The sequence below is a fragment of the Prorops nasuta genome, unplaced genomic scaffold (genome assembly GCF_024137725.1).
Source record: "Prorops nasuta isolate Cenicafe-Biocafe unplaced genomic scaffold, Cenicafe_Pnas_1.2 PNAS00019, whole genome shotgun sequence".
Classification (NCBI taxonomy): Eukaryota; Metazoa; Arthropoda; class Insecta; order Hymenoptera; family Bethylidae; genus Prorops; species Prorops nasuta.
This window is the reverse complement of record NW_027116816.1, coordinates 1,628,040-1,654,923: the sequence shown is the minus strand read 5'-3', so window position 1 is coordinate 1,654,923 and position 26,884 is coordinate 1,628,040. Positions and strand designations below refer to the sequence as shown.

At 39.1% G+C, this 26,884-nt stretch overlaps 3 protein-coding genes across 8 annotated transcripts in view; 2 read left to right on the top strand and 1 right to left on the bottom strand.

Annotated features, from left to right (window-relative positions):
• Positions 1-20,383, top strand: part of Rhp (rhophilin) — a 29,531-nt gene extending 9,148 nt beyond the window's left edge. The window contains exons 1-12 of one of the 3 annotated variants that reach the window (XM_066739052.1): positions 1,934-2,630; positions 13,564-13,679; positions 14,150-14,281; positions 14,371-14,446; positions 16,370-16,447; positions 16,519-16,902; positions 17,214-17,312; positions 17,423-17,693; positions 17,881-18,075; positions 18,264-18,493; positions 18,572-18,724; positions 18,856-20,382. In XM_066739052.1, coding sequence (XP_066595149.1) covers positions 2,601-2,630; positions 13,564-13,679; positions 14,150-14,281; positions 14,371-14,446; positions 16,370-16,447; positions 16,519-16,902; positions 17,214-17,312; positions 17,423-17,693; positions 17,881-18,075; positions 18,264-18,493; positions 18,572-18,724; positions 18,856-19,056 — 1,965 coding nt within the window. In that variant the 5' untranslated portion in view covers positions 1,934-2,600 and the 3' untranslated portion in view covers positions 19,057-20,382. Of the gene's footprint in view, positions 1-1,933; positions 2,631-13,563; positions 13,680-14,149; positions 14,282-14,370; positions 14,447-16,369; positions 16,448-16,518; positions 16,903-17,213; positions 17,313-17,422; positions 17,694-17,880; positions 18,076-18,263; positions 18,494-18,571; positions 18,725-18,855 lie in introns of those variants that run through there. The other 2 variants (XM_066739051.1, XM_066739050.1) reach the window with 2 other exon arrangements.
• On the bottom strand, positions 14,493-16,032 carry tilB (touch insensitive larva B). Its single transcript, XM_066739008.1, has 4 exons — positions 15,704-16,032; positions 15,350-15,620; positions 14,996-15,261; positions 14,493-14,928 (listed from the first exon to the last, which is right to left on the bottom strand). Exons 1-4 carry the CDS (start codon positions 16,030-16,032, stop codon positions 14,493-14,495), a joined length of 1,302 nt encoding a protein of 433 aa, XP_066595105.1.
• Positions 20,384-22,885: 2,502 nt separating the features above from the next.
• LOC136780361 (clavesin-2) lies at positions 22,886-26,757 on the top strand. 4 transcript variants are annotated; one of them, XM_066738667.1, is made up of 5 exons: positions 22,886-23,376; positions 23,985-24,378; positions 24,570-24,880; positions 25,016-25,109; positions 25,207-26,757. In XM_066738667.1, the coding sequence occupies exons 2-5, from the start codon at positions 23,988-23,990 to the stop codon at positions 25,356-25,358; spliced, it is 948 nt and encodes a 315-aa protein (XP_066594764.1). In that variant the 5' UTR covers positions 22,886-23,376; positions 23,985-23,987; the 3' UTR covers positions 25,359-26,757. The 4 variants fall into 4 exon arrangements, with proteins under 4 accessions (XP_066594764.1, XP_066594766.1, XP_066594765.1 ...); XM_066738669.1 differs by lacking the exon at positions 22,886-23,376 and adding an exon at positions 23,450-23,597; XM_066738668.1 differs by lacking the exon at positions 22,886-23,376 and adding an exon at positions 23,450-23,663.
• Positions 26,758-26,884: the final 127 nt, after the last annotated feature.

The following is a 26,884-nucleotide window of genomic DNA, read 5'->3' as shown; positions in this document are numbered from 1 at the left end:
TTATGAAATTTAATGGATTGTAACTCGGAATAAATACGTGTCTTACACATCGAGCACACTAATTTTCGTTGGATTCAACGATATTGCAAATGGAATTGGTAGGAAACGAGTAAAATGGCGCGATAAAACTCTCACGCCAGGCATTTTTCACATTTAGTCATTCCCCGTCATTTTAAGCCAGCGCGATGAAGGGTGAAGACGGTAAAAAGAAAAGCAGCAGTAGTTGGACAATGTTTGCAGTGGTGAAGTTGATTATAAAATTGTAATAGTTGCAATGGAACATTGACGATGCACCTATAAATCTTGGACGTGGAAAAACGGTCCTTTCACCAGTCGTTGAGAGTGCAATTGTAGTTTGATCATTTCTCCTGGAAGCCAGAAAAGATTGCGCAAGCCTTTTAAGGTCCAAGTGACTTGTCTGTTCCGCGTGAAATAGCTTCACGGGCTTTAGCGACTGTGCGGTTAAATAAATCCCGCGTGATCAATTTTTATTTTCTTTTGCTCACAGCGTTTTGAATGCATGACAAATAACTGCAAAACAAGAAAAAACTGATGGAAAACCTTCTCCCTCTCTCTTTAAGCTGCATTTTTTAATCACACTTATTATTCTACTTTTTTTTTTAAATAAAGTTACATTGTTATAGAGAAAGTATCAAGTTCGTACAATGTCTATAAAGAGAAAAGCACTATCCACAGAGTTGATGATTGTTAAAAAGACAATGCCAAAGTGACTCAAGTTTTCCCGTGAAAAAGTTGTGATAATTTTTCAAAGGAACTGTACGCACTGACGATAATGGGTAACGTAAAATATCATCCTTCGCAAGACATCAAAATGTTTGGACTATTAAGCGCGTAGCAGTCCGGTCGATTCACTGTTTATAAAGAAGCATTGACGTTGACCATAAAAGATACGAGGAGAAAATATTATAAGGTATTAAAAATTATAGGTGATAATTTTGAAGAGAGTGACTTGGCAATTTCTCGTGAAATGGTTTGATGCGTGCATCAGCAGGAGCAGTAACAACATCAAGTAGTATGTATGTACATACACATAGAGACTAGACTCTCTTCCTCCAGTTCCATCGTTCCCCATTACATAGCCCTGTCTGGTGCCAGTGGTGCCCCATCGTTCTCGGTGCCCCTTGTTCCCTCTTGTTGATCCAATCCCCACTCGCACCGCGCTATGAACTCGTCCAACTCTTTCTTTCCTTTCCTCCGCTCTCCCCCTCTCTCTCTCTCTCTCTCTCTCTCCTCCTCCTCCTCCTCCCCTCCCTTACTCTTTCTCCCGTAGCCGTGCCCGTAGCTGCTAGCAACCTCAGGAATGGGAGACTCACTCACGGCGGTTCGCGCCATAGTCCGCAGTAGAGAAGTCAACAGTAAAGCGTAAAATCGTACCGGGCAATCTTTCTCCGCGAAATCTCCGTCTTCCAGCTACCGAAGCACAACACAACATTCTAAAGTTACGCGTCCCGCCGTCGAAAACTGATTTTCGCGACCTCCAGCGCGAAGCTCGTCAATCATAACAGATTCAACAGCGATTCGTTGCTCTCGACCGAGTCGCTATTTACGAGAACGCGGCGTTTCGAGTCAGTGTACTGCGCGCGAGAAGAATTTGCTTCTTTTCGCCGCAATTATTCTAGCACTTTCCGCGAGCCTGCCGCGCTCGGAGCACTCTTATTTTCCTCGGCTTTTCGCTCAATTTTCCGTCCATCCTGGCATCAAAACAACTTTTCCACGTTTGTTTCTCATCTCGTTCTATCGAGGAATACACGGAGTTCAACGCTCTTCGTAGATCGCTGCTAACGGTTAGAATCTCCCATGGAATATAGTTGACTACGGATAATTGTGTTGAAAATTACTTTTCTTCACGGCTGGAGGAGCCGTCGACCAAGCAGAGAGAGAGAGAGAGAGAGAGAGAGAGAGAGAGAGAGAGAGAGAGAGAGAGAGAGAGACACTCGCAGCAATCGATTAACTGTAAAATGTCATTGTGGCTCGGAGCTAATATCTCTGTTTTTCAAGGTCCCCGAGGTTTTTTAGCCTCAAGCAAGGTCGGTAGATCGTAGATGAGCGATATCGTCGACTCGTAGGAGAGCGGAAGAGTCTCGTTGACGAGAGAGTGAATTCGCGGGATCGTCAGGGTCGAGGAAAGTTTGCGCACAGATATCGAGGCGTGTTCCGGAGGAAATAATTCGGCGAAATTTCAATAAATCGGGTGAAAGCCGGGAACGCGGTGGACGGGGAAAGGGGTCCCAGGTGGGAATTTCGGTGTGACTGGTGGCATGTGATCCGAAGACGGTTGGAGAGTTGGAGCGAAACGTTCGGTTTTGGTTGGTCGGTGCGGGCCCCGATTTGATCTGAAGAGGAGAGACCTGCACTGGGAGAGAGACTTCCGCTTTGGCAGAGGTGCGTGTAAATTGCTGGAGCGCTCGCTCACGGCTCGTACAGGCGTGGGGAGGCAGGTGAGGTTAGGTGGTGCATCCGCAGGGCAACTCGTAGCCTTGTAGCAACGCAGCAGCAACGCAACAACAGTTGCGTTGGATTGTGCGGTCACGGATCGAGGAGTAGACTTGAATATTGCGATTCTTAACAACGAACGAGCCATGCTGATACTTCCGGACATAAAGCTTCAGGTAACGTATGGCTTCTACCGCAGACGCTGTTCACATGCTCGAAAACGGTGCTGCATATATAGCCGCCATTAGCATATAACTACTTGAATTTAGTTAGCCTCTATTTTCTGAACTTTGCTACGAAAACCTCAACCGTATACTTGCTACCTTCGCGATCGGTATATATGTCACTATATGGAGACTCGAACCAATCTCCTATTATATTCCGCACAACTCTGAATACGGTTTGGAGAAACGATCGGTTCGGCTCGTTTCTTCGAAACCCGCGATCGAACACCCAGTCCACCATTCCTTTTAGTCCTACTCGAATAATTAAGCAGCAACGGTTTTACCGTTTACTGAAAATTCCAGATCCTTAGAAGCGCATGATTTGCACATTGCGTCGACTCGAAAAGCTATTTAATGCGTGCTCTCTCGAAAAAAATTATGCGTGCAAAATTGCAAGCGAGACTCGCGTGATAGCAAGGGGAGCGAGCTGCTTTAATTGAAATTGCGGAAGCCTAATGCTCTCGCAATATTTATCTGGATCCAAAGTGCGATTTAAATTAATAATTAAAAGTAATTGCTGCCTATATGACTAATGTATGAAAGAAAGTAGGATTCGCCTACAAACAACAAACTATCCCTTGCAATTCTTTCTCGGCCTACTCTTTCCTATGGTTTCGAGCGTAAAATTGATTTATAGTAGATACGATGATTATGCCTCGCATCGGCTAAATTGCGGAGGATGGTTGCATCGATCTTTCGCCAACGCCGCGCGCCGCCGAGAGAATTTCCATGTAAATTCTCCAGAGAGAACCATAAATAGGTCCGAATAGCCAAAGGACATTGGCGAAATAATTATAGACGAAAAAAGTAATGTACTGTGCATGGAGTATGCGTTATGCATGCGCATAGCTGGGGAGGAAAAAATCAGTATGCGCTATGCCGCAGCTCGAAACAATGATTAACGGAGAATATAATTGCAGCATCGTCTTGCCTCTCGTTAACGATTTCAGGCCTGCGTGCATTTCTATTTAAGGAAGCGTGCATCAGGAAGATGGCAAGTTGTCGGTTTGCGTTGCTGCTCTTTTCATTCCTGACGGCTCGCTAATTCTAATCATACGTGACAGCGCGGTATACATGCAGGAATAAAAAGATTTTCTCTCGAGGAAAAGAGGAATGAACGACGAAGGAGCTGTAGGGTCGTTCGTTCTCGAAGATGCGCTTCGCGTCAACCCGTGCTTTGTTCGCGCACGAAACACATTGGGGGGGTAGGGTATATATAATGTATAGAAAATCAAATTGAAAGCTGATGGGGATACGCGCGAGGAAGAGAGAATGAGCCATGCACCCGAACATTAGTATGCGCGAGTACGAAGGTTGGCGCACATGCATACGCCATGCATTTCCTGCAAGGATAAGAGGAGGAAGGAGAAGAAGAAGAGGTGGAGGAAGCACTAGCCTGGCGGAATAGAATAAGGCAGAGTGAAGTTGGCCGCAAGGTAAATCCTAAAGAAATGAACACTGAAACCGTCCGCAAAACGATCAGCGTATATATATCCACCTCGCATTCCTCCGTAATAGCGACATTCCGCGGTCTACTCGTATTATATTGTACACCATTAACGATAGGAACATTAGTAAGCCTCATCGTTATTTCACTGGACATTTTCTAATATAATATAAATGCACCGTGAACAGCCTATCTCGCTTCCTTCGATTATATCCTCTCAATAAAAACTCTCACTTATCTAACCTGCCACTATTAATTATCTAAAATACTACTTCATTAAACGCAGACCTTTCCTTTTATCTCACAATCCTTCTTTTTTTTCAGCTACCACTTTAGTTAATTATACTTACGCAGGATTCGCGTTGAATTTCATAATTACAATACAACATGCTACCTACGTTTCAAGGACGGCCCGACGTAGGTGTACCCTAGCTGCACATATATAAATATGCACGCGTCTTACAAGCGTTCATTCCTCTTATTCGTTGAAACCACTTTGCATTCTCGTATCTCAACCAAGCACCATTAGCCCCGTACCATAAATACATTTGTAATTTATTGTACAATATACAATTTTTAACGATCTTTAATATCCGATGTTCCGTTTTAATCTGTCCGTAATTGCTCATCAATCTTCTAGAATATTTATACGATTGAGCGAAAGATGTTACGACGCTCGGAGGGATCGAGAGAAAAATCCTGGCAGATTTTATTGAATTTAGACGTTTCCTTGCTCGCACGAGAGGCTCTCATTTCTACTCAAGATACTTTCATAATTGAAGAAAAAGTGTTGAACAAAGAAAACTCCTCGACAGTTACGGTCGTGCGAAAGCAGCTAGTTTTAACGACACCGTAAGCCAGACATAATAGTGCAGTGCAGTGCTGCATGCTGCTGCTGCTGGAAATCCAGGCTCCAATGACTTTTTCATGCGAGACAACGTTATTATTGCACCGTGCAGTTTCCGTACCGAAATAGAGTGACGGACTAAACGCGTTAAAACTTGCTAATAATCGTAATAATTGTCACTATATAATTCTGCTCGCTTGCGTTATTAAACCAACTACTATTGCATATAATCAAACCGTTATATGCTACATCTGAGCCAGCAATCTCCATCATTATATTAATACTGTGAAACTGCTAATACTTCCGTTATATCTACATATATAGATATATATATATATAAATTTGTGCGAGTAGCGAAGATTCAGCGCTAATGAAAAGCTAGATAATCAATGTCGTTAAAAATGAATGGTGAAAAGAAGAAAGTAATTTCGTTTGAAGGTGCATGTATAAAAAGTCGAGGAATGTACGCGTGATGTAGGCTGATGATGGGTTGCTCGATCGTGAACTTTCGAGAGATATTCGATGGCGTAGCGATGATCGAGTCAAATCAATTCCCGGATGAATCGATCGAGTTTGATGACCGTATATTCGTAGTCGTTCCTTCACGTCCTTGAGGAAACCTCGAAATCTATAGTTTATTACGTCACGTATACTATAGAATTCGAGACTCCCTATAAAGGGCGGAGCGACGACTATGAATTTGGCCATAAGTGACGAAGCAGCGATGGTATAGGATACTGAACAACAGTGCTCGAGCACACAGAGCGTTTGTTGTCATTGTCTATATATAGGTACATATATATGTAGTCTCTCTCTGGCGGGATTAATTGGTTAGAGAGAAACGAGGAAAAGTAGCTGGACGAGAAAGGAGGATGGGAGCTGGTCCGAGAAACGTGGACGCACCCTATTTCCTGTTTATCCGTGTGGCTATCGGCTATATTGAAAGAGGAGGTGTAAGCGGAGGGGATCGAAGCGAGTGTGGTACCGTTACCGACAAAGTCGCCCCCTCTCGCCCTTCGCGCGCCGTTCGAGTATCGCCTTTCGAGATGTCCGTCTCTTCTCCGAGCCACTCCGCGGAGGCTCCGAGGACCGAGGAGGAGAGCTGCCTTATTCTCCGTGCATCGTGCGTCGTGCATGGCATGCGTCCTCTTCTTCAGCGTCCGTACTGGACTCATGAAGGAACGTAACGCGTAGCAGTGCGGCACACCGGCGGCCACACCGCTCCGACAGGCCCAACAGCTGGGTCCGCCGCACTCCGCAAGGCCAATTTTACACGCGCCTGTAAAACCATACTCGTGTGTACGGTGCGTAAAGTCCTGTTTACATTCACGGACTGGCTTCGTTGCTCGCAACATAACCCAACCCAACTCGTCTGGATTCCCTTTGAAACGCGCCACTGATCAACAGGTGGATCCGAGCCCTCCACTCTACATGCATATGTATACATATATATATATATATATATATATATATATATGTATAGCGGAGTAGAGTTCCGAGCCACCACAGTCACCATGCCAAGTGCAACGATCCTTAGGCGCCTCCGTCTCACCTCCCTCCACCCGCCTCCTCCGTCAATCAGTCTCCTCTCTTCCTTCGCCAAGCGATATCCAAACGTCCCACGATTTCAAATCGACTCTCAGCCCCCACCTAGAAAAATTTCATGCATCAGTCCAGACAAGGCGCCTGCCTACCTGCCTACCTGCCTGCCTCCTGCCTATCTATTCAACTTTTCTTGCAAGATATTGCACGAGATATCTCCCCAAGGTTCTCCCAAGGTTGCCGTACCACTCAACCGTGCATTCCGATTAAATATTCACTCCCTTGCGATACACAAAAGAAAATTCTTCGGGCAAACCCACTCGAGTGACTCTTCGCCTCTCTGCCCTCTTTCACCAATTTCTAATAATCCTGACAAAATCCACTCGCGTCCCTGTAATTTAACAGTCTTCCAAGGTCGAGCCGGAGAAAAAGCAACTCTCGTTGTTGATTTTTCCCCCAGTTTTTCATCCATCGTGTTTCCTTAATAACGCGATAAGACTCTAAATACTTGCATTATGATCGAGGTAAGTCGAGACGAAGCGTTTTTCTAATTCTATGAATTATTTCTTTCAGTGGGCATATCGGCCATTGTAAGAACGTTGGAGAACACTAGAAAATTCATATGAATTATTTGCTTCGGGAAATATAGGTCAGACTCGCACGTATACGCATCTTTTTTAAGCCACGAGTGAAGGCAGCCGCTGCAGATATATAATGCAATATATAGCAATTATATTATTGCTGCCGATCTTGCACATGCAATACTTGACTCTCGAATCACATGCTGTATAATATATGTAATAGTGTGCATGTGTATGCAGCTTTTATCTTCCCCAGCTTTATAATTTTATCAACAGTTGCTTGGCGTGTCACACGATTCCCAATACACGAATTCATCATACATCGTCGCATCGGGATGAAAGTCTCAGCCACACTATATTACCTTTGTTTCCTTTCCATTCGATAGGACTTTGCGCAACCCATGCATTCGACGAATAAAAGTCTTTGACGAGTAAGCTCATTCTCTATAGAAATAAGTCTCAAGCAGGATGAGGCCATACGGAATGTTTAAACGCGCCTCCTAATGCTAATGAAACCTTCGATGACAACATTCCAAATCTCGATATATTTCTCTATGCGAAATTAAATTTTGTCAATAAACGCTCAAACAATATCTGCGTGACATCTGTGTATTCTTATACGGTTTATCATATCCTATGTAATACACCTCGAAATGACCAATCCTCCTCAGACTCGCTTTATTAATGCAAACGAATTTCGTAACTTTAGAAACTTATTAGATAACATCTTTCGGCCGGTGAATAACAGAACTTCAAGTAGGGGCTTAGAAAAATTCTGAAGAGGCTAAAGAATTGCATTGAATGAAGCGTTAAATGTTAAAATATTAGGAATGTGAAACTGCTGTTTGTAGGAGAAACTCGAATTTTATGGGAATGTTTGGGGACGTTAATTATCGAGGATATGCAAGAGAGAAGATTATTTGCAGAAATGGTTTGTATTGTCCCCTACCGCGCGCGTGCAAATTTGCAAGACGTGTCGCGTCGAGAAAGAATAAACGTTGTGCCCCCACCATTATTTTCAGAGTTTCTCTCCTTTCACCGAGTGCCGGGTCCATGGGGACCATAGAGTGGTCAGCTCACGCAGTTCTTACCGTAGTGCATCGGTGAACGGTCCAATTTCGAGCACTCGTAACCCTTTGGTGTTAATTGCGATTGCGATTCCCCATGCGGCCGTTTGCTCCTCATCCATTATACTAATTCCGCTTGACTCTTGTCATCGCGATATACGATACGATACACCTACGTGTGTACCGTCTCGACACAGACCGTTTCTCTCTTCGCGCATTTCATCCCATACTGCGTAACTGTGAAAAGGTGCCGGCAAATCTCACTCCGACTAATGTCAATTTGCGTGTGTCCCACATTCTGCTGCTGCTGCACACACTCGTAAAGTGTTACAAATTATCCTTCGAAGATAATACACCGTCTCTCGCCAATATTATCTTCTCGACGACAGTTTTCCAAGAACTCTAAAGTGACCGAATGTGGATCAATAAGTTGTCGATAAATTCCCGCTATATTATTTGACAATTATTCTACAGACTCGATTGACACTTTTCCTCAACTTTGTGTGTATATATATGTATACACCGTGTTGCTATGACAAGGTCAGAACTGAATTTGTGTCACTAGATCTATCTTTGTCAGAGTTGTCGAAAAAATTCAAGTCGCTCGACAGCAAGGACATAATTAGTCATAGGACGAGGTTTCGCGCAAAAACCGGTAAATACCATGTGACTCGTTTGTGGAACGCTTATGCCACTAACGGCAGACGTGATGGTTCGAGAAAAAAATCTTTCGCTCTTGGAAATTGGTCGACCAACAATTAGTTTTTATTAGAAATCTACGAGTTTTACGATTATCTCGTAATAAACCGATAAATTCGTAAGAGTATAGTATTCCTACACTATTTTTTTCACAACCCTTAATTAAAAAGTTATCCAGGATAACTAAATTGCCTATTTCGAAGCTTCCTATTAGTCAATGGATTGCCTTAACGATGCTTGGCCAATAGCAAAAGGTTTCACATTTAATTCCACTAATAAGAACGTATCGAATCACAGAATTAATAGTTCTTAACGAGTTTTTAAGAGTATAAGAGTAGAAAAAAAAAATTAAATTGAATTTTTATTCTTAAAATCATGCATGTACACATATGAATTTATTGGTTTAACACAATAATAGCTATATACACCTTGCGTAATCCTAACACTAATCGACTCATAAAACGAGATAAGTATGGATGAAAAATAATTCTGAATTTTACGAAGGTCTTATAATTATCTATCAATATTTGTAGCATTGAACCAATTTCTCTTTCTACACTTGCACCTACGTGCTACGTTCATCTGACTCAGCACCGCTCGGGCTTTGTCCATAATAGAGATCAAACGCGAATATCCTTGAATCTTGCGAATTGCGCAAATTTTATAATGGCGTGCTCTATACACACACACGTATAGGTATGTATGTAGTAGATCAGCCTCCAAGTGGGAGAGGCAGTCCAGTTAGGCGGCTCATCACTTACCGGAAATCACTTGTACATTTTCGCGTAATTAAAATTTTCTGGATCAGAGACTTTTTAATATGAAACCATAAAAAACTCTGCTTATCGGGTATCTATATGTATATATATAGATATAAGTCGATCCTCTTTACGACGAAGCTCGTTTCCAAGAAAGAAATTATTGTGTTAATGACACGATACATCGATAGGTCTCGAAGGGACCGTACGAAAGTCTCGGAGGAATGTAGGTTATTTTTGAAGCGGCAGTATACGGTACCTTACAGGAAATGGCACAATAAATTCAGTTTAATCGTAGAGAATCGTTGGAGTGTGCTGGTTTGTGATCTGGATGATCGTTTCGCTTTGGCGATCCTATAAAGTGTAGGATTGGAAGAGCAGCGAGTCGTTTGTCGGTCGATCGTTTGCCATATTCCTCCTGTACTCTACGTCCACTATATATATATATATATATGTATATAGACTGCTACAAAGCCGATTCACTATGAGAAACTTGGGAGACGAATGCAGGGGAGGGGGGAGGGGGCTGCCAAGCAAGACTGTCCGGAACAGTTGATCCTTTTCCTCCTCCTATAATAATGGCTTTATCGTCAATTGCAACGACGAGTTGGCTGCTTTCTTGCTCGAACGAAGGAAAATTTCTGCAACGGGGAATCGCGGCGGGGAACGTTATGCAAAAAGAAAGAAAGGTAATTTTTGCGCAATCGAACGATTGAATGGATAACCGATGATTTTAGTGCGGGACAAGCTCGGCTGAATCGCATGGAGAATCCCGGAATAGAGACAGTTGTTCCGCGTAATGGCAACTCTGTTGCTGCTGCTGTTGTTGAAGCGCGCCGTCAGCTTCCGTAAGTTCAGCGCGAAACAGTTACGCGCGGCTTCCTACTGGGTCGCCTGAATTAAGAGTATAATCCGGTACAGAAAGTTACGGTAGATTTAACGCCCATATTATATTCAATACTCGTTACCCTCGACGTTCTGGCCAACTCGTCAGGCACACGCTTATCTAATACGCCATGTTACATGTATAATAAACTACTGCTACTAGCTTCATTGTTGTATAATGTACGGTATAAGGTCGGGGCTCGCTGAAAACCTACTAAAAACTTCCCATTACGTTTGTAAAATCAACGATCGTTCGACGTTTCAGCTTTAATGCGGTATTTTCGGTGAAAACAATTTTGCACTCAATTAAATTATCAAGGAGATAGCGAGTGGCTTGGTCAGTCGGTTTCTCGCTAAGGCGATCCATGCTCGCAGATTGATTTTCAAACCAAGAAACACCGACTCACCGCAAGTTCTTTTACGAATAGATATATGTATGTCTATATACGTAATATACATCTATTCTCTTAAATCAAACTGTATATAATTGGAATTACACTAGGTATTATCAATAAGGCTGCAATAGAACAAATAAAAGAGATTCGTTGCACACTTGTCAAAGCAGGATAATTGATAGGCAGGGATAATACCAGTGTGTTTTGAGTGGTCAAATTGAGATCGATCTTGGTAGGCTGTACTCTGTTGTAAATACATAGGTGTGGAGCTTATTGAAAGATATGGCTCGATTAGTGGCAGATAAGCTCTAGATTATGGATAACTAGTTAGGTTATTATTGATCACTGGAAAAAACTTGCGATTAGAATTATCAGATTTTTTAGGTGGTTCGCGTGATGAGCTGCTAACGCGCATCAAACTTGAACGGTTCCCCGATCTACCGGCTCCGTATCGTCTCACACCACGAGTGCACTTCGACTTTATCTCAGTGCAGAGATTCGACTCTTTTTTACACTGTTCATGTCGTATTCGTATCTATAATTTTTCTGTCTTTTTTCTTTAATCATCTTTATTCAATCAAATATGAAATATTAGAATCACAACAATCATCGGCAAACTTATGCTTTTAAGATTTGTTTAACAGCTCATAAACTTATAGTGGTACGATTTAATGACGATTTTAATAATTTTAAGAGATTTCTTTTAGCATTATTTTCAAACGCGAGTATTTTTCGAATTTACTCACTACCATTAACGTTTGTGGTATATAACTACAACACTTATCCGACAGATTTTGATAAGCCGTAATTTAGAGTTAGATCTAGTTCACCTTCAACATAGCGGATTATAATTGCTATCTGACCTATAATACTATATATACAGAAAGAGATAGAGACACCAGCGAGGGACCTGTCACCGATACGCGAGGTTCATTAGCCCCCGCATTATGGCACATATTTATATAAATCCGAGGACACGTACGAGTTTTGCGAAAATATACCGTGGCACACTGCACAGGGACCAGGTTAGAGCGGATGGTGTCTCAAGCTGGCTGTGCGTAATCTACCTATGATAGAAATGCCACTGCAGTTTTTGCACTAGAACCGCACTGATCGTATATTAGCTACAATTTAATTAGAGTGGAACGGAATGGCAGTAATCAAACCAGTACCTATAAGAGAACCTGCACCGATTATTTAGGTGTAACAAAAAGAATCTCCTTCTTCGGCTTTTAATGCGCCGGTTGCTTCACGTACCCTATATTATAAACGCCTCCTAAACGTGGCCTTGAAATTAATGGTAATTTTGGCCATTAATACTTGGCAGCGAGCGATTACTTTTTCGCTTATTAGAAAAGTATTAACCGCGCGTGCATTCACGCACGCGCGCGCCTTAGCTGAAATATAGTATATATATATAATGTGGATAATATTGTTTCGCTTGCTCGATTTATCCAACGATTACTTTATGCAATGCACCGGTAACAAACTGTAATTACGCTCATAAATTCTTGTAATATTTTCTATGAAAATTTTAGTTCCTTTTTACGTTGCTCGTTTGCATCACGGAACGCCTAAATGCGATATTATTTATTAAAGCGCGGGCGTTAGGCAATCGCTAAAAATAACGAGAAAATTCATTGTTCTTTCGGAGAACAGAGATACGATTCGATAGCATCGCTGTAACTGGTTATAACCATGTCGTGATTGCATTTTCCAATTATTTATCTCGTTGTTTTGTTACGAATCAATATTTTCACTACTGACGTCAGTTTTATATATATATATATATATATATATATATATATATATATATATATATGTATACGTATGGACTATTCATTCTTGCAAAAGAACGTCACAACCATTTTTTTTTTTACCATAAATTCGAAATTGGGTCATTCGTAGTTCATCGTGGTATTCTATAACTGGTGTAGAATAGCTATACAATTAGAAAAACGACACTTCCCTACAACATCCGCTTTAAATTGAATGCTAGAAAGCGACCCGCGTACAAAGTTATGCGTATATATGCTGTCAATTGCTTTGTAACAGAATTTAGCACTGAAACTGGAAATAGAAACTTTCCCACAATTTTCAGATGTCTTTGGAGCCAAGAAATTTTTATCGAGGAGCTTCTAAGGTTCGATGAGAATATATATATATATATATAAATGGTTCGTTGAATCGATACAAGCGTGCAGAAACTTTTGTGTGATCGGTCATAACTATGATCTTTAAACCGGACAATCATGTTAAAGTGGGTGCAATATTCGCCGTTGCAAAAAGATTTAATAACTGTGGCAGCTACGTTGCAAAAAGAGGATAAGGAAATAGAAAAGGGAGATGCCTTTCTTTGTTCGCGAAACATTCGATCTCAGTCGACCGAAGGGACAGGCAAAACGGAAATGTCATCTAGAAGATGTTTTGGGGTAAGACGAAGCGAAATCTTGCACGCAGAATAATAATAGAATTAATTTTGTAGAAGAAATCAATGTAATAAGAGAAAATTATAGCTCTATAGTATATATAATACATGTAAAGATGAATAGATTAATTTCAAGGATTAGGATATAAGATCGACGCATTGTGGCACGCAATCAAATCCCAACGCTAAAGAATATTTTCTTCAATAGAGTAATAACTGTGTTTTTCTCGTTACAGGGCTCGGATCCCAGAGTCGCAACGTGTAGAGGAAAATTGCAAAATAAGAGGAGTAAACTTAATCAAGAAATTAATAAGGAGCTTCGATTACGAGCTGGTGCGGAAAACCTCTTTAAGTAAGTATTAATATTGCACAAGTGACTGTTGTAGCATTAATACTTTTACCGCATTAGTTGCATAATATTGAGAAAAAAGTTATTTCCTTTAATAATAAGGAAAGCATGGAAAGTATAGTTTTCCAGCTATTTTGTTTTTATGCAGAATTAGATAAAACGTTGCTTAGTTTTATCATGTCATAAAATATTTTATTACTATCTAACTTATTTTAACATTTTAGTAAAGTATCGAAGGAGAAACTCGGTACGACGTTTCACGAATTATCTTTGTACAAGATTATAAAGGACTTTGTTCCTCGCACTTTTTAGTATCAGTTGTATCTATAGAATCATAAAGTTCACTTTCATAGCTGATTTTATGATGTCGAAAATTTACTTCACCTCGACAAGTGATTTAACTCAAAGTAAATTGAGTACTGTTGGGCTTTTAACAGAAGGCTAAACCTTCATCACGCTGTTTATTTTTATAGGGCGACAACGAATAGGAAGCTGAAGGAAACTGTCGCTTTGGAATTGAGTTTTGTTAACTCAAATTTACAACTACTGAAGGAGCAACTGGCAGAATTAAATAGTTCCGTAGAATTGTACCAAAATATCGACAGGTAAGATTCGAACATGTATTGATTTTATACAATATATAAGGTTAGCGTCAAACTAACAATTGATCAATAATATTACATTATATTTTCAGTGAGGAACCTGTTATGCCAATGATACCTCTGGGACTCAAGGAGACGAAAGACATAGATTTTCGCGATCCATTCAAAGTAAATACACTACCACTATTATGTATATAACGTTACACAGATAAAACTATTCAAGCGGAGGTACATCAGGATTATCTACAAAGTTTTTAGAAACTGGTTTCGGTTTGTTAAGAATTTGTTGTTTCTTTTGTTGCTTCTTTTTAGCATTTTCTACTATTTTCGAAAAATCAAAATCGTCGTCAGACGGACCAATCTCCAACAATTGACGTTTCGGCATTAGTGATAACTTCTGAACGATAGTCTGTTTGCTTTTGTTCGAGCTCTTTTCAAGTTCCGCTGGATTCTTATACTTTTCTATTATTTTTAATGGATTTAAACGTGGCATGTAGACTAACAAATGACCAGTCGTGATATTGCGTTTCACCGTACTCTTGTCCACGAGTATCTCATTCGAAAGCGCCAATTGTAAAACTTTTCCCTTTACGGTAACCCTCACGTAATTAGGTTGAATGTCAACGTCGATATGCGAAGTATCCAAATGTCTGAACGAGCGGAAAAACATCTGGTTACATAGCTTGACAAATAAAAACTCTGACAAATTACATTTACCTGAACACCTGAACTTCCAAGATAATATTATCGCCGTCTTCTTCGTCGTTTAATCTAAAGGGAACTTTTGCCTGATTGACGTTGTACGGTTTACCCTTAGGATTAAATAACTTGGGCGTATACTTTGGTGTATTTTCCTTCTTCTCCGAAGACTCGTTTTTCTTCTGTTCAATCCTCATAGCTCGCTCGGCAATGGCGACTCGGTCTTCTGGCGTGTTCTGACTCATACTTTTCCAAAACTTGTCATTTTCCTCCTCTTCATTTTCCTGTTTTTATCTTGCAATAAGTCTCATCGCATCTCCTACACCCACCAGGTCATAAAAATAATACCGATAGAAGATTTTGCAAACCTACCTCGGTGATTTCAGTTATTTTCACTTGTTCTTTTTCTCGATACCTTTCCTTTTGTTCGGCTCTTATTTGCGCATATTTCTTGTAGCCTCTGATAACGTCCCCGTGGGTTTCAGCATATATTTGCAACGCTTGAATCCTTTCCGATCTTTCTATCTGTTTCATATCAAGCTCCTTCAGTTGTGGAAGTGTCGCTATTACATACTCCCTGTATCCTTCGTAATCCGTGCAAGGATTTCCCGTTAAGATCAATTGCTCTAAATGTTCGTTGCACCTGTTAGAAACAATTAAGTTTATTTCACAAAAGCCTCTCTTTCCTAACACCATCGGTTATTCCAACCAAAGATATCAAATGACCTTAATTTCTTAACGCCCTCCAAATTCCCAATATAATTAACCATAAGATCCAGTTTCTTCAGGCTCTCCAGACCTTCCAAATTTTCAATTATCTCGATATTATTCAAGGCCAAATTTAAATACTCCAGTCGCTTCAACATATTCAAATTTTCAATTTTCGAGATGAGGTTATATTGCAGCAAGAGAATTTTTAAGTTTCTGCATAACCTGCCTATCACTTCTATTTTATCAATGTTCTCCTGATGCAACGATATTTCTTCCAACGTTGAAATTTCACCTTCATTGTGTTCCGATCGTTTTCTTATTAATTCAACGGTAATCCGAACCATTTTTGCCTCAGACACACGGCGATACGATTCAATAATTATCACTGATTGCCACGGTTTAAGTAAATAAGCGTACAATAATACAATCGTATATTGAATCAGTTGCCGTTGCTAAGAAAATATCGATCTAATATGTTATGCATCCTATTGGTCCCGCACCGGTGCGGCACCACAGCGCACATGTTCAACATGTGTTCGATTCGGTGATTCATACGAGTATTTATTATTAACGCTTGCCACTCGCGCTAATTAACGTATTATCGGGTTTCCTCATTGTCACACACACACACACACATGTACATATATAATGGTTATATAATAAAATTGTTAAAATTTGCAGGATTTTATTTTGGAGCATTACAGCGAAGATGGCAGCAATTACGAAGAGGCAATCGCGGATCTTATGGAAACTCGGCAGGTAAATGATATGCTTTATCTTTGTATTTGGAATCAATTTGAATGATTTCTAACGATTGAATTGAATAACAGGCTACGAGGACACCGACGAGAGATTCGGCAGGAATCGCCCTGCTATTGCGATACTACAATCAGCTTTATTTCATCGAGAGACGCTTCTTTCCGCCTGACAGAAGCCTGGGAATTTACTTCGAGTGGTTCGATTCGTTAACCGGTGTGCCAAGTTGTCAAAGAACGGTCGCTTTTGAAAAAGCTTCCATCCTATTTAACGCCGGCGCGCTGTACACTCAGCTGGCCGCTAAACAAGATAGACTCTCTGCTCGTGGACTGGACCAAGCGGTCGATGCCTTTTTGAGAGCCGCAGGAACCTTCAGGTACATCCATGAGAATTTCACAAATGCACCTAGCATGGATCTGGGACCGGATATGTTGGAGATGCTAGTGCAGCTCATGTTGGTAAGCACGACAGCTCGGCTCTTCTTTTTATCTTCACCGTTAACCGTTATCTTTTTCTCGTATCTCTTATTTTATTTCAAGATAACGTCATGCACCTTATTAGCATCGATATTCCATTTGTGCAGGAATAAAAAGTCACCTGGTTTTCCTTGCAAAACACACCCGGGAAGAAAAATTCTAAATATTACTTTATTAAGAGAAACCATATATAAACAGTGTCACCTAATTTTTTAATTGAAGATTGTAAATTTTAATTGCACGCTCCACTCAGAGTACGCTTTAAAACAATTGTCTTTTTGCTTAATTTCAAGGCTCAAGCGAGGGAATGTTTATTCGAGAAACTGGAACTACAATCGAGAGAGGGGAGGAATATAGATATCTCGTTGGACCTTGCTCAAGAAGCCGCGCAGGTAGTTTGAGTAATTTTTTCTCTCATTAATAATTCCGTTCACTGTAGCTACCGATTTATCACGGAGATAAAGAGACAAGAGATTGAATTTTTCTTATCTGTCGCATATAGGTTGCAGCCGTTTACAATGATGTCCATGGATTGATATCTCGCGAACCGGTTCGGGATTACGTCCCGGAAACTTGGGTTTCGTTGATTCTAGTGAAGCGCGAGCATCATTTGGCTCTAGCTCACAAGCATTGCGCAGTTGGTTTGTTGGATAGGGCCATTGCGGAATTCCGTGTTGAAACCAAACTCACACTGGAGCATATCCAAAAGAGCGACGGAAAAACTCAGCTGGATGTAACCATACCCAGAGACGACAATGAAAGGAAGCTATTAGGTAACATCCTTGTACACGTGATCTTATCGCCACAAATGTTCATTTGATGAGATAGGATAAAAACATCCATACTCGTACACCTCTGCTATAACACTAGATTGACGCGTATACGTATTTGAAATAAAGATCACGCTTTCGAGTCTATTTCAAAACTGAGTCTGTAACGAATTTTTTTCCATTTCAATAGGGAAAGCTCATTTGAGAGAAGCATTGGTACTTCATGAGGAAAGTCAACGATTGCAAAGAATGTGTAGAGAACTAAAGGGCAAACAGGCTCTTGCCAGGGTGTTGAAAAGAGCGCAGGAATCTACTCTTGATAGTTATAATAAAATTGGAGACGAAGACGATTTCCGGGAATTGCTAGATCCGCCTGATATTATAGGTAAATTGAAGTAGTGGTAAAATAGCATTTCTATATCTACTGTTACGTGGTGTAAGTCCAAAAAAGTATTGTTCGTGTGAGAGCAAATTTAAAGTGCACAATTCTGTACATATATCTCTTGGAATTACACCGCCCATTTCTCAGTAATATGTATATGTTTTATTAAAACTGCTGTATTGTTTTTCTAGCCTCAACTAAATTTCAATTGACACTGACGCATCCAGATTTCGGTCAACACGGTGTAGACGATTTGTTTAGGTCGCTGGGACCTGTTGCAATATTCTCTGCTAAACGGCATTGGACTGCGCCACGTTTGGTGCAATTGCAAAGAGGCCCCGACGGTGAAGGATTTGGTTTCAGTGTTCGCGGCGATGCACCAGTCATTATCGCAGCAGTCGATCATAATTCTCTAGCCGACGTAAAGCTTTCTATAATATAAAATTGCATGTTTTGAAAAAATCCGATAAGCGTATACTTATGATCTATTTTTTTACAGTTAGGTGGCATGAAGGAGGGAGATTTCATTGTTGGAATTGGCGATAAAGATGTAAAATGGGCTTCTCACGAACAAGTTGTGCGACTGATAAAACAGTGTGGCGATGTTATCAATTTAAAATTAGTAACGCCAATGGACAGGAATTATTTGAAGGTGAGAATTTTTTTAATTTTACCTTGCATTCATCAAATTAATACTTTAAATAGATATTTAATTTCATTGTGCGTGTACTCTGCTTTTTAAGAGTTTTTAAATTGTGGCATTGAAAATATTTTTGGTTTTAGAAGCCTGGGAAAGTAAATCAACATGACAAAGGCAGCGTTTCAGCAAGTAGCTCTTCGGGTGTTTCTTCTGGCCAACCGAGCCCGGCTGGCTCCGTTACAACTGCTCATGTAGCGAGGAGGCTTCCTTGGAATCCATTCAAAAAGTCCGGGAATCAGCGTGACAGTAGGGATCTCACCTTCGACAACGTAATCTTAAGATGATTTTTGAAGTATACAAAGAATTGCGTGTTTCTCCGGGAAAAGGCAATGCTATCCTCGTAAGATTTGCAGGATATTTGGAAATTTGCGTGAATTCCTGTAAAAGGATTTAAGTCATTTCCTTCATACGAATAATGTTCGCACGTGGCAAGCATTTTCTTATGCTTCCATTCTTGTATATACACGTCGCAAATGAATCGTTGCACACTGAACAGAAATATATATTAATCATCTCATATCAGTTATCATATCTATATGGAAAAGTAATATTTAACAAAGAATTCGTTTAGAAAAAATTGATACTTGTCTTCCACTTTTGGCCGAGCCACTATCCTGTGTCTTTTCGTTAACAAGATGAACAACTTAATATCTATGAAAATGAAATTTATTTATTTTGTACATGTGTATGCTTGTATGTGTGATTTAGCAACAAAACTGGTAGTAAAACAAATCACAAGTTGCCAGATTAATTTATAGGCCTTTGCCAAATTGTAAATTTTAAATAGCAATATTGATAAAACATAATTAATGTTTGCATCCAAAATTGCAAGCACAGCCATCTTTACAAATTTTTATATCGTCATAGCCTCTAATCATATATATTTTCTAAGATGTATCAGTAATTAATTTGTACAATCCGTTTTATTCAAACACTGAATATTATGTCCCAAGAATGGTAAGCTTCTAATAGATATCTAAAGATCTACAACAACCAATGGATATCATCTGACACAGATTGAAGCTTTTTCGTGTATCATATCGAGGATATGTTTTACACAATTATTTACATAATTTAAATAATTTTCCTTGTATAATTATTGTACTAACGTTACCATGTAATTCTCAACGATCAACGTTTTTAACCAAACTGCGTAGTTTACAGCGATTCTTACATCTTTAGAAAGAAACGTGTCAGTCTTCATTCCTTAAAATATACACGCTTTGTAGTAAATTATGCGATAAATCAGCTAATTTCTAAAAACTTCCGTCATTTTTCATTATTATTATTTCTTTTCATGTCATCTTCCATATATATTGTACAGAACAAGCGTATAACAAAGATACACGTAATAATAGAGTTTAGCTTGGTCAAAGCTAAGCAATTTGTAAATTGTAATTATCTTGAAAATAAATAAAGAATCGTAATTGTATAAAGTATATTTAATCACAGTTTATACTATCCATACATAAAAAAAATATAAAAATACTACGAATCACACACATACAGGAAAAGATGGTAACTTTGAAATAAAATAGAGGACAATGCACTATCGTCCGACCGGACGTTACACATGATTTTAGGGTCACGAGAGAAAGCTTAGCAGATGTTTCAGGGTAGGAATATACAGAATAAATACTTCATACCAATACATCTGAAAATTTTACTTGCACGTGAACCTTGGAAAATGTGTCAATGATTAGAGCGAAAGGCTATAACGCTCAGGATTTGTTAAAAAGAAAACTATTTTTCTAAATAAATAAAAATTGACAAATACACACAGCATTCATTTTTAATCTACATTGTGACATATAATAACTAATTAACTAATATTACGTCATCTTTTCAGTAGTTTTTTGGCATAACTTATGGATATGCTCTACTTATTCTTATCAAATCAAGCTCCACTATTTTTCAAGAGTTAATGATTCGTCAAAAATCCGGTTTGAAAGTTTAATAATTGCAGGATATAGTCACAAATTCATTACTTCAAATTACCATCAGGAAATGCACTATGAGTCATGGATAGCCGATACAATTTAAGCAATATTTGGATGTACGAGTCTCGGTAATCACATGTTACTAACCCAGAATTTGTCTATAGGATTTCGTAAAATATATTTTTTTCGAGTGTATATGTATGTATGTATATATACACGTATGATTCGTATTATACAGAGTCAAAGATTATCATTTAAAGATTAAAAACACTTTTAATGACTTATTCATTTTGTCCAGGTAAGCAATATTTTGACGTTAGCTTTCTTCTTCTTCGAGCGCGAAAAAGAATTCACTTTCTTAAGTATTAAAGATTTTCATCAAAGGATTTAACATAAATATTAATTGCTGTTCCTTCCATTGTTAGAGATGGATTTTCAAATGATATATATTCTTAGCTTCAACATTGAGAAATATTAATAGAAAGAAACTAGCAATTATATTGATCGGCTTTATTAGGTTTCCATGGAAAGGACATAGAAAATGTAATAGCATAGAAATAAAAATAAAATCTACCATTATAAGGATACACAAGATAAGTTTGGAGCTTGGTAGATAAAGTAACTCAGTAACTCTGACTAAGAGAGCCCGACTTAAGAAGTAAGTATACCCGAGAAGCACAACTTTCACTCACCCAAGAAACGTCGCGCTACTCAATCGATTACGTAATTCATTTAACGGACTCTGGCAATGTTGTGAAAATTGTAAATTGTTTCAAATGTACGGTATATTGATCGGTAAGGATAGTTCAAACGGTACCAGTCATTAAGCCACTTTCCAATCAAGGAACAATAGTTTTCAAAATTATGCAGCAATTAAGAGCTTTAAAAGGGTAATAAATACTTAGGCTAAAACATAATTACTGGAAAAAGACAAATCTTGATCTCGTTACTCCGCATCTTCTCATGCCTTTCACTAACGCTCATCATCGCGAAGAATAATTTTACGAGCAGCTGAAAGAAATTTGTCAGAGAGAACTTATTAAAATGCTTATAACAAATAAACGCGAGCAACAATATTTACCGTTGTCGTGTTAAACATTCGTTCTATACAAAAAATATGCCACGTATATTTCTTCACGTCCAATTTGTTAATTTACAAGGTATTTGTCAGAATTTATAAAGAGTCTTCTGCCTATTTTTACTGTGGCAATACTTTGGTAAATAACATTTGCAAAGTAAAATGATCAATCATAATACTGTAACTGTCAATGGCCTTTCAGAGTAATCTGCTCCAAACGTTTCAGATTCATATGCTAAACGGTGTACAGTTAAATAATTTGTATTTTAATGCTATATATACTATATATTATTGGATAGCTCGCTTTTTATCAGTATTTTTTTGTTTGTTCTTTTTTTACCGCAAACTTATCGCGTGAGGGGATACTCGACGATAATAAAGAAAAATGTTCCTGATATTCATTCAGGCAGTCGAAAGTTTGTTCACGGAGAAAGTAAAATGGAAGGTTACGAGAAGAAAGTGAATCTTTGTGCACGCCAGGCGCATTATATTTCGTGATTTACTTGTATTTCTTTTCCTATCGATAGAGGTAGAAATGACGAAAAATCGTAATTTCTATTGAAACAATTGTTATATTGGTAATTATTTATTAGAGAGAAATCAACGTCCTCTTTACGCGGATCGAGATATTGGTGGAAAAAATAAAGGAAAATAAGATACGAGTGTATATAGCTCTGTAGCCAGCTGTGGAGAATGAATGCAGTTATTTTAAGAATAAGATTGAGGATTATCCGTGTTAAGAATATTTCTGTCTGATGAATTTGAAAGATATAATGGGACAAAGGGTTTGGCCTCTGAGTAAGAGGATGGGTAAATTGAAAGCGAAGAATCTTTAAAGTCGCTATTGTTTGCAATTTCAATGAATAGGTGTTGAATTTTGTTGTTTGACGAAGAAAAAACAGTGGAAAAGGATATATCGGTGTTAAGTGGTATGATAGGATTGTAGGTGAAGGTTCTGAGAGTGTCCGCTGGACGAGTCGACGTTCTCGAGTCTCGGCGGTCTCGGCGGTCTCGGCTCTCAACTGCACGATCCCTCCTTAAATTGATCAGCCAACTAAGCAACCAGGTTACTTCGGTTTAAGTTACTCAGCGGACAACATCTCGCGCTGCTGCTGCCTCCGATCGTTCCGCTTGTGCGTCCAGACGGCGCGGTGCGCTAAATCAAACCTCCGTCCCAGCGATATCTGCAGCCTATTGAAAGTATTGAAACGAAAGTGCATCAGTTGTCAGCCCTTCCTCCCTCTCTCACTCTCCCACAATCTCCCCTTTTCCATTTATCAAAAACGATATATTGACGGTACACAGTGCTCCATACCGAAGAAGCAAATTTTCAACCTTTAACCTTGGCCTTTATCATTTCAAACTGAGACCAAGAGTCTTTGGCGAAGCGACTGATTCGCAGAAATATTAAAAGCCTTCGGAGACTTGCCCGGTCGACGTGTAAAGTGTGTTTGCCGAGGGCAAATATATCAACAAACTAATAAATATTCACGCTCGATTTGGAATAACACTCGATCGCAGTGCAACAGTGTGCTTGGTGCAAGAATATCGACTTTGACTTTAAATTCCAATCGGGTCGCAGTCACGTAAGTATCAGCGTTTCAAACAGTTTTTTCTCAAACATCCTCGAACCCATACGTGCTTATATAATATCGACCGATTCATCTTTGTATCGTTATCCTTTCGATCTCTGCCGTGTCAAACAATTGACGCTAAACATAGAATTATATTGTCGAGAAACTTTTGTTTTTACCGTATTATAATCGGCCGTAAGAAAAAGATCGAAGCATCGAATCGACTTCGTCAGGTATACCTACTCGTATTCTCCGCTTCGAATAGAAAGCTGCGCGCCACAAGAATACCGTATACCAATGTACGTCCTTGTACGTGTGAGCTAACACAATCGTAAGCTCCTCCTGTCTTTCACGCGATCGTCTCACTTTCGTTTTCGTACGTTATTATACCGAGAAATATGTATCGTTGCCCAATCGCGATTTGCCCACCGACCAATGGTCAATATAAAGGATATAAACTGTTGATCGAAGTAATTTGCATAAAGAAAAGAAAAAAGGAGAAATATTTGCATAACAGTACGGTATAGATGGAACGGTCGATTTAACGGCTTATACTTTAAAACCTAGTAATTGCCACGATCGTATTAATGTCGAAATCCTCGTACGTGTGTTGTTTTTAGAAAATGGTGACGAGCGGTGAGGAGGAATTTGATTACAAGTGCGAGCTGAGCGAGAACACGCTGAAGACCGCGAAAGTCGAACTGCGGGAGGATGAGAATACGCGGGAGCAGGCCCTCGAGCAGTTTCGTCATTGGATTCTTAAGCATCCGGCTATCAAGAGTTGCAGAACCGATGCAGTATTCCTCCTGAGATTCCTCAGAACGAAGAAATTCAGTTTGCCGCTTGCTCAAGAGATGCTCGAGCGTTACCTGACCATTCGACAGCTTCAGCGGCACTGGTTCCAGAGCCTGGACATTGAGGATCCTGACCTTGAAGCCATCATCGACAGCGGCTACCTGGTCCCGATGCTGGAGCGCGATAATAATGGCCGCCAGGTGATAATGTCTTGCGCAGGTAAGCCAAGGTCCCGATTTTCCTGCGAGAATAAGAAAGTGCCTATATATATATAAATATATATATATATAAAGCGGTTCGATCCTGGTGGACGCGAGGTTCGACGCGTGAACGCGTTGAGCAACCACGCGAGTTTCACCATGCGCGAGCGAAGAGCAGCATGCTCGAATAAGCAATCATCTGTGTTTAAGGACGATTCGACCCGTACAAGTACACTTCGGCCCAGATGGCACGTACCCACAGTCTCGTGGTCGAAGCTCTGATGGACGACGAGATGAACCAAGTACACGGATATACTTACATAAACGATGAATCCGGACTGACCATGGGTCACCTCAGCACGTGGTCCTTAACCGACATTCGAACCTTGCTAAGATGCATACAAAATAGTACCCCGATGAGACACAAGGAAACTCACTTCATTAACATTCCCAGTTTTGCTGCCAAGATCATTGAATTTGCCATCTCGTTACTCAATGACAAGCTTAAGAATCGTGTTTTCGTAAGTATATCCACTCGAGCCTTTACTTTCACCTCGACTCGCTCTTTTTGGACTACTTGCTTTATCCATTTAGCAGTCCTACGCTCGAAATATATATTATACATAAATTATACGAGTATCTTTCTCTTCGTTTAGGTGCATAAGAGTATCGACGAATTGAAGGAGTCGATCGATGCTAAAATTTTGCCGAAAGAGTACGGAGGACAAGTTCCATTGTCAGAAATGATTGGTAGGTAGACGCGTGAGATTTATAACATTATTTTTCGACATCTCGTAAATCCTCCATCTTATCTTGTTTTTACTTCAAAGCTACTATTGTTTTTCAGAGTCCCTCAAAAAGAAGCTCAGGCAAAAGCGAGAAGAAATTAAAGCACTGGATGACATGCACATTGAATTGTCATTGAAGGATTATCAAAGTAATTGCAACGATGAACTAGGTGGCATATCTGGCTCCTTCCGTAAATTGGAGGTGGATTAGATTAGTTCGTTCTTTATCACCATTTACTCCACTAAATGATATATGTGACTGTGCATTTATTTTCTGTAACCATTTATCCTACAGTAATTTATGCGCTAATGTGATAACTTCTTGAAGTAGAATAAGGTGGAATAAGCTTCGATGTCAAAAATCATAATTTTCTTAGGATGACTCAAGAGAAACACAGTCGTGCTTGTTGTATGTATACAAGCAGAGCTTTCCATCGTTATTTATTCTGTAGTACAATGGTAAAATATATTTTTCATAATATAATGCGCATTCCACCTTAATCTAGTCAAACAACACGATCTACTAAAAGTAGCATTTTATCATGTCATTTGTCTATATAATAGTACTCGTTTATTCATAGAATTAGATTGCTTTTTAATTCTCAGGAAAACTAAAGTTTTAATACATATATCTAGCTTCGGTTATTTGAGAATTCACGATAAACGATCACATCACTACGGTGTAATTGCATTTTTTTACAATAATTGCAGTTTTGTGCAATTTCAAAGTAAACTTTTGTACATTTTGTAAAAGTTTGCGTAAAAAATATTTTACTTCTTTAGAATATTTTTGCAATTGTAACGTAATCTAACACAATACAGACCAATACATACGATATTAGAGTCACGCGGCACATTCACTAGTATAATGCTTCATTTTTACTTTAACCATACACAGATAATTCTGTAAATGGTGACAACTGGCCGGTGGTATCAGTTACCCAAATTACAATAAGTCACACTGCACTGTGTGTAACAGCTGCTTCTTATATTATATTAATGTTAAATAAAATTATGCATAGAGGTGAGTGACATAATTATAAACTAAGTTTGTTAATGTTTCCTTTGTTTACCATTTTTAAGTATATAGGATGGGGTTCTCAAGACGCCTCAAAATTGGAATATAAAATATCTTATATCTCTGTAAATACAAAAAATATCTTTTTTTATAAGACTTCTCTCTCTCTCTCTCTCTCTGATTAAAAATGCAAAGGAGATCTCAACAAATCGAATAGAAAAATTGTATCTACTATAATCACGGAGATAAACGTTCTTTTACGTCTATGCTTTGGAGCATCTCAAGAGCCTCACCCTATACGAGTCTTCAAATGTTATATCTCTTGTTACATCGATAATTAATTTTTATATTAGCATCAATTATACTATATATAGAATAAATGTAATTATCATAAAAATAAGATTATTTTTTCCAAAACATTACTCTAGTATGCATAAAGATCATTGATAGAAAATGTAAAAAGAATACTTAAACAGATGACTTTATTTCTTACTATTATTTATAGAAAAATAAAAATCTCATGTATACAATCATATATCTTTTTGCCAAAATAATTCATTTACTATTAATAGTTATCATCTCGTATTCTTTTCATAGAAGATGTAATAAATTTATTTTAAATACTTTTTGATACAGCAAAGGTATATTTAGATAAAGGTACAAACTTCTTTCTGACTAATAATTCTATGGATAATAGCACCATTAATTAAATAAATTTT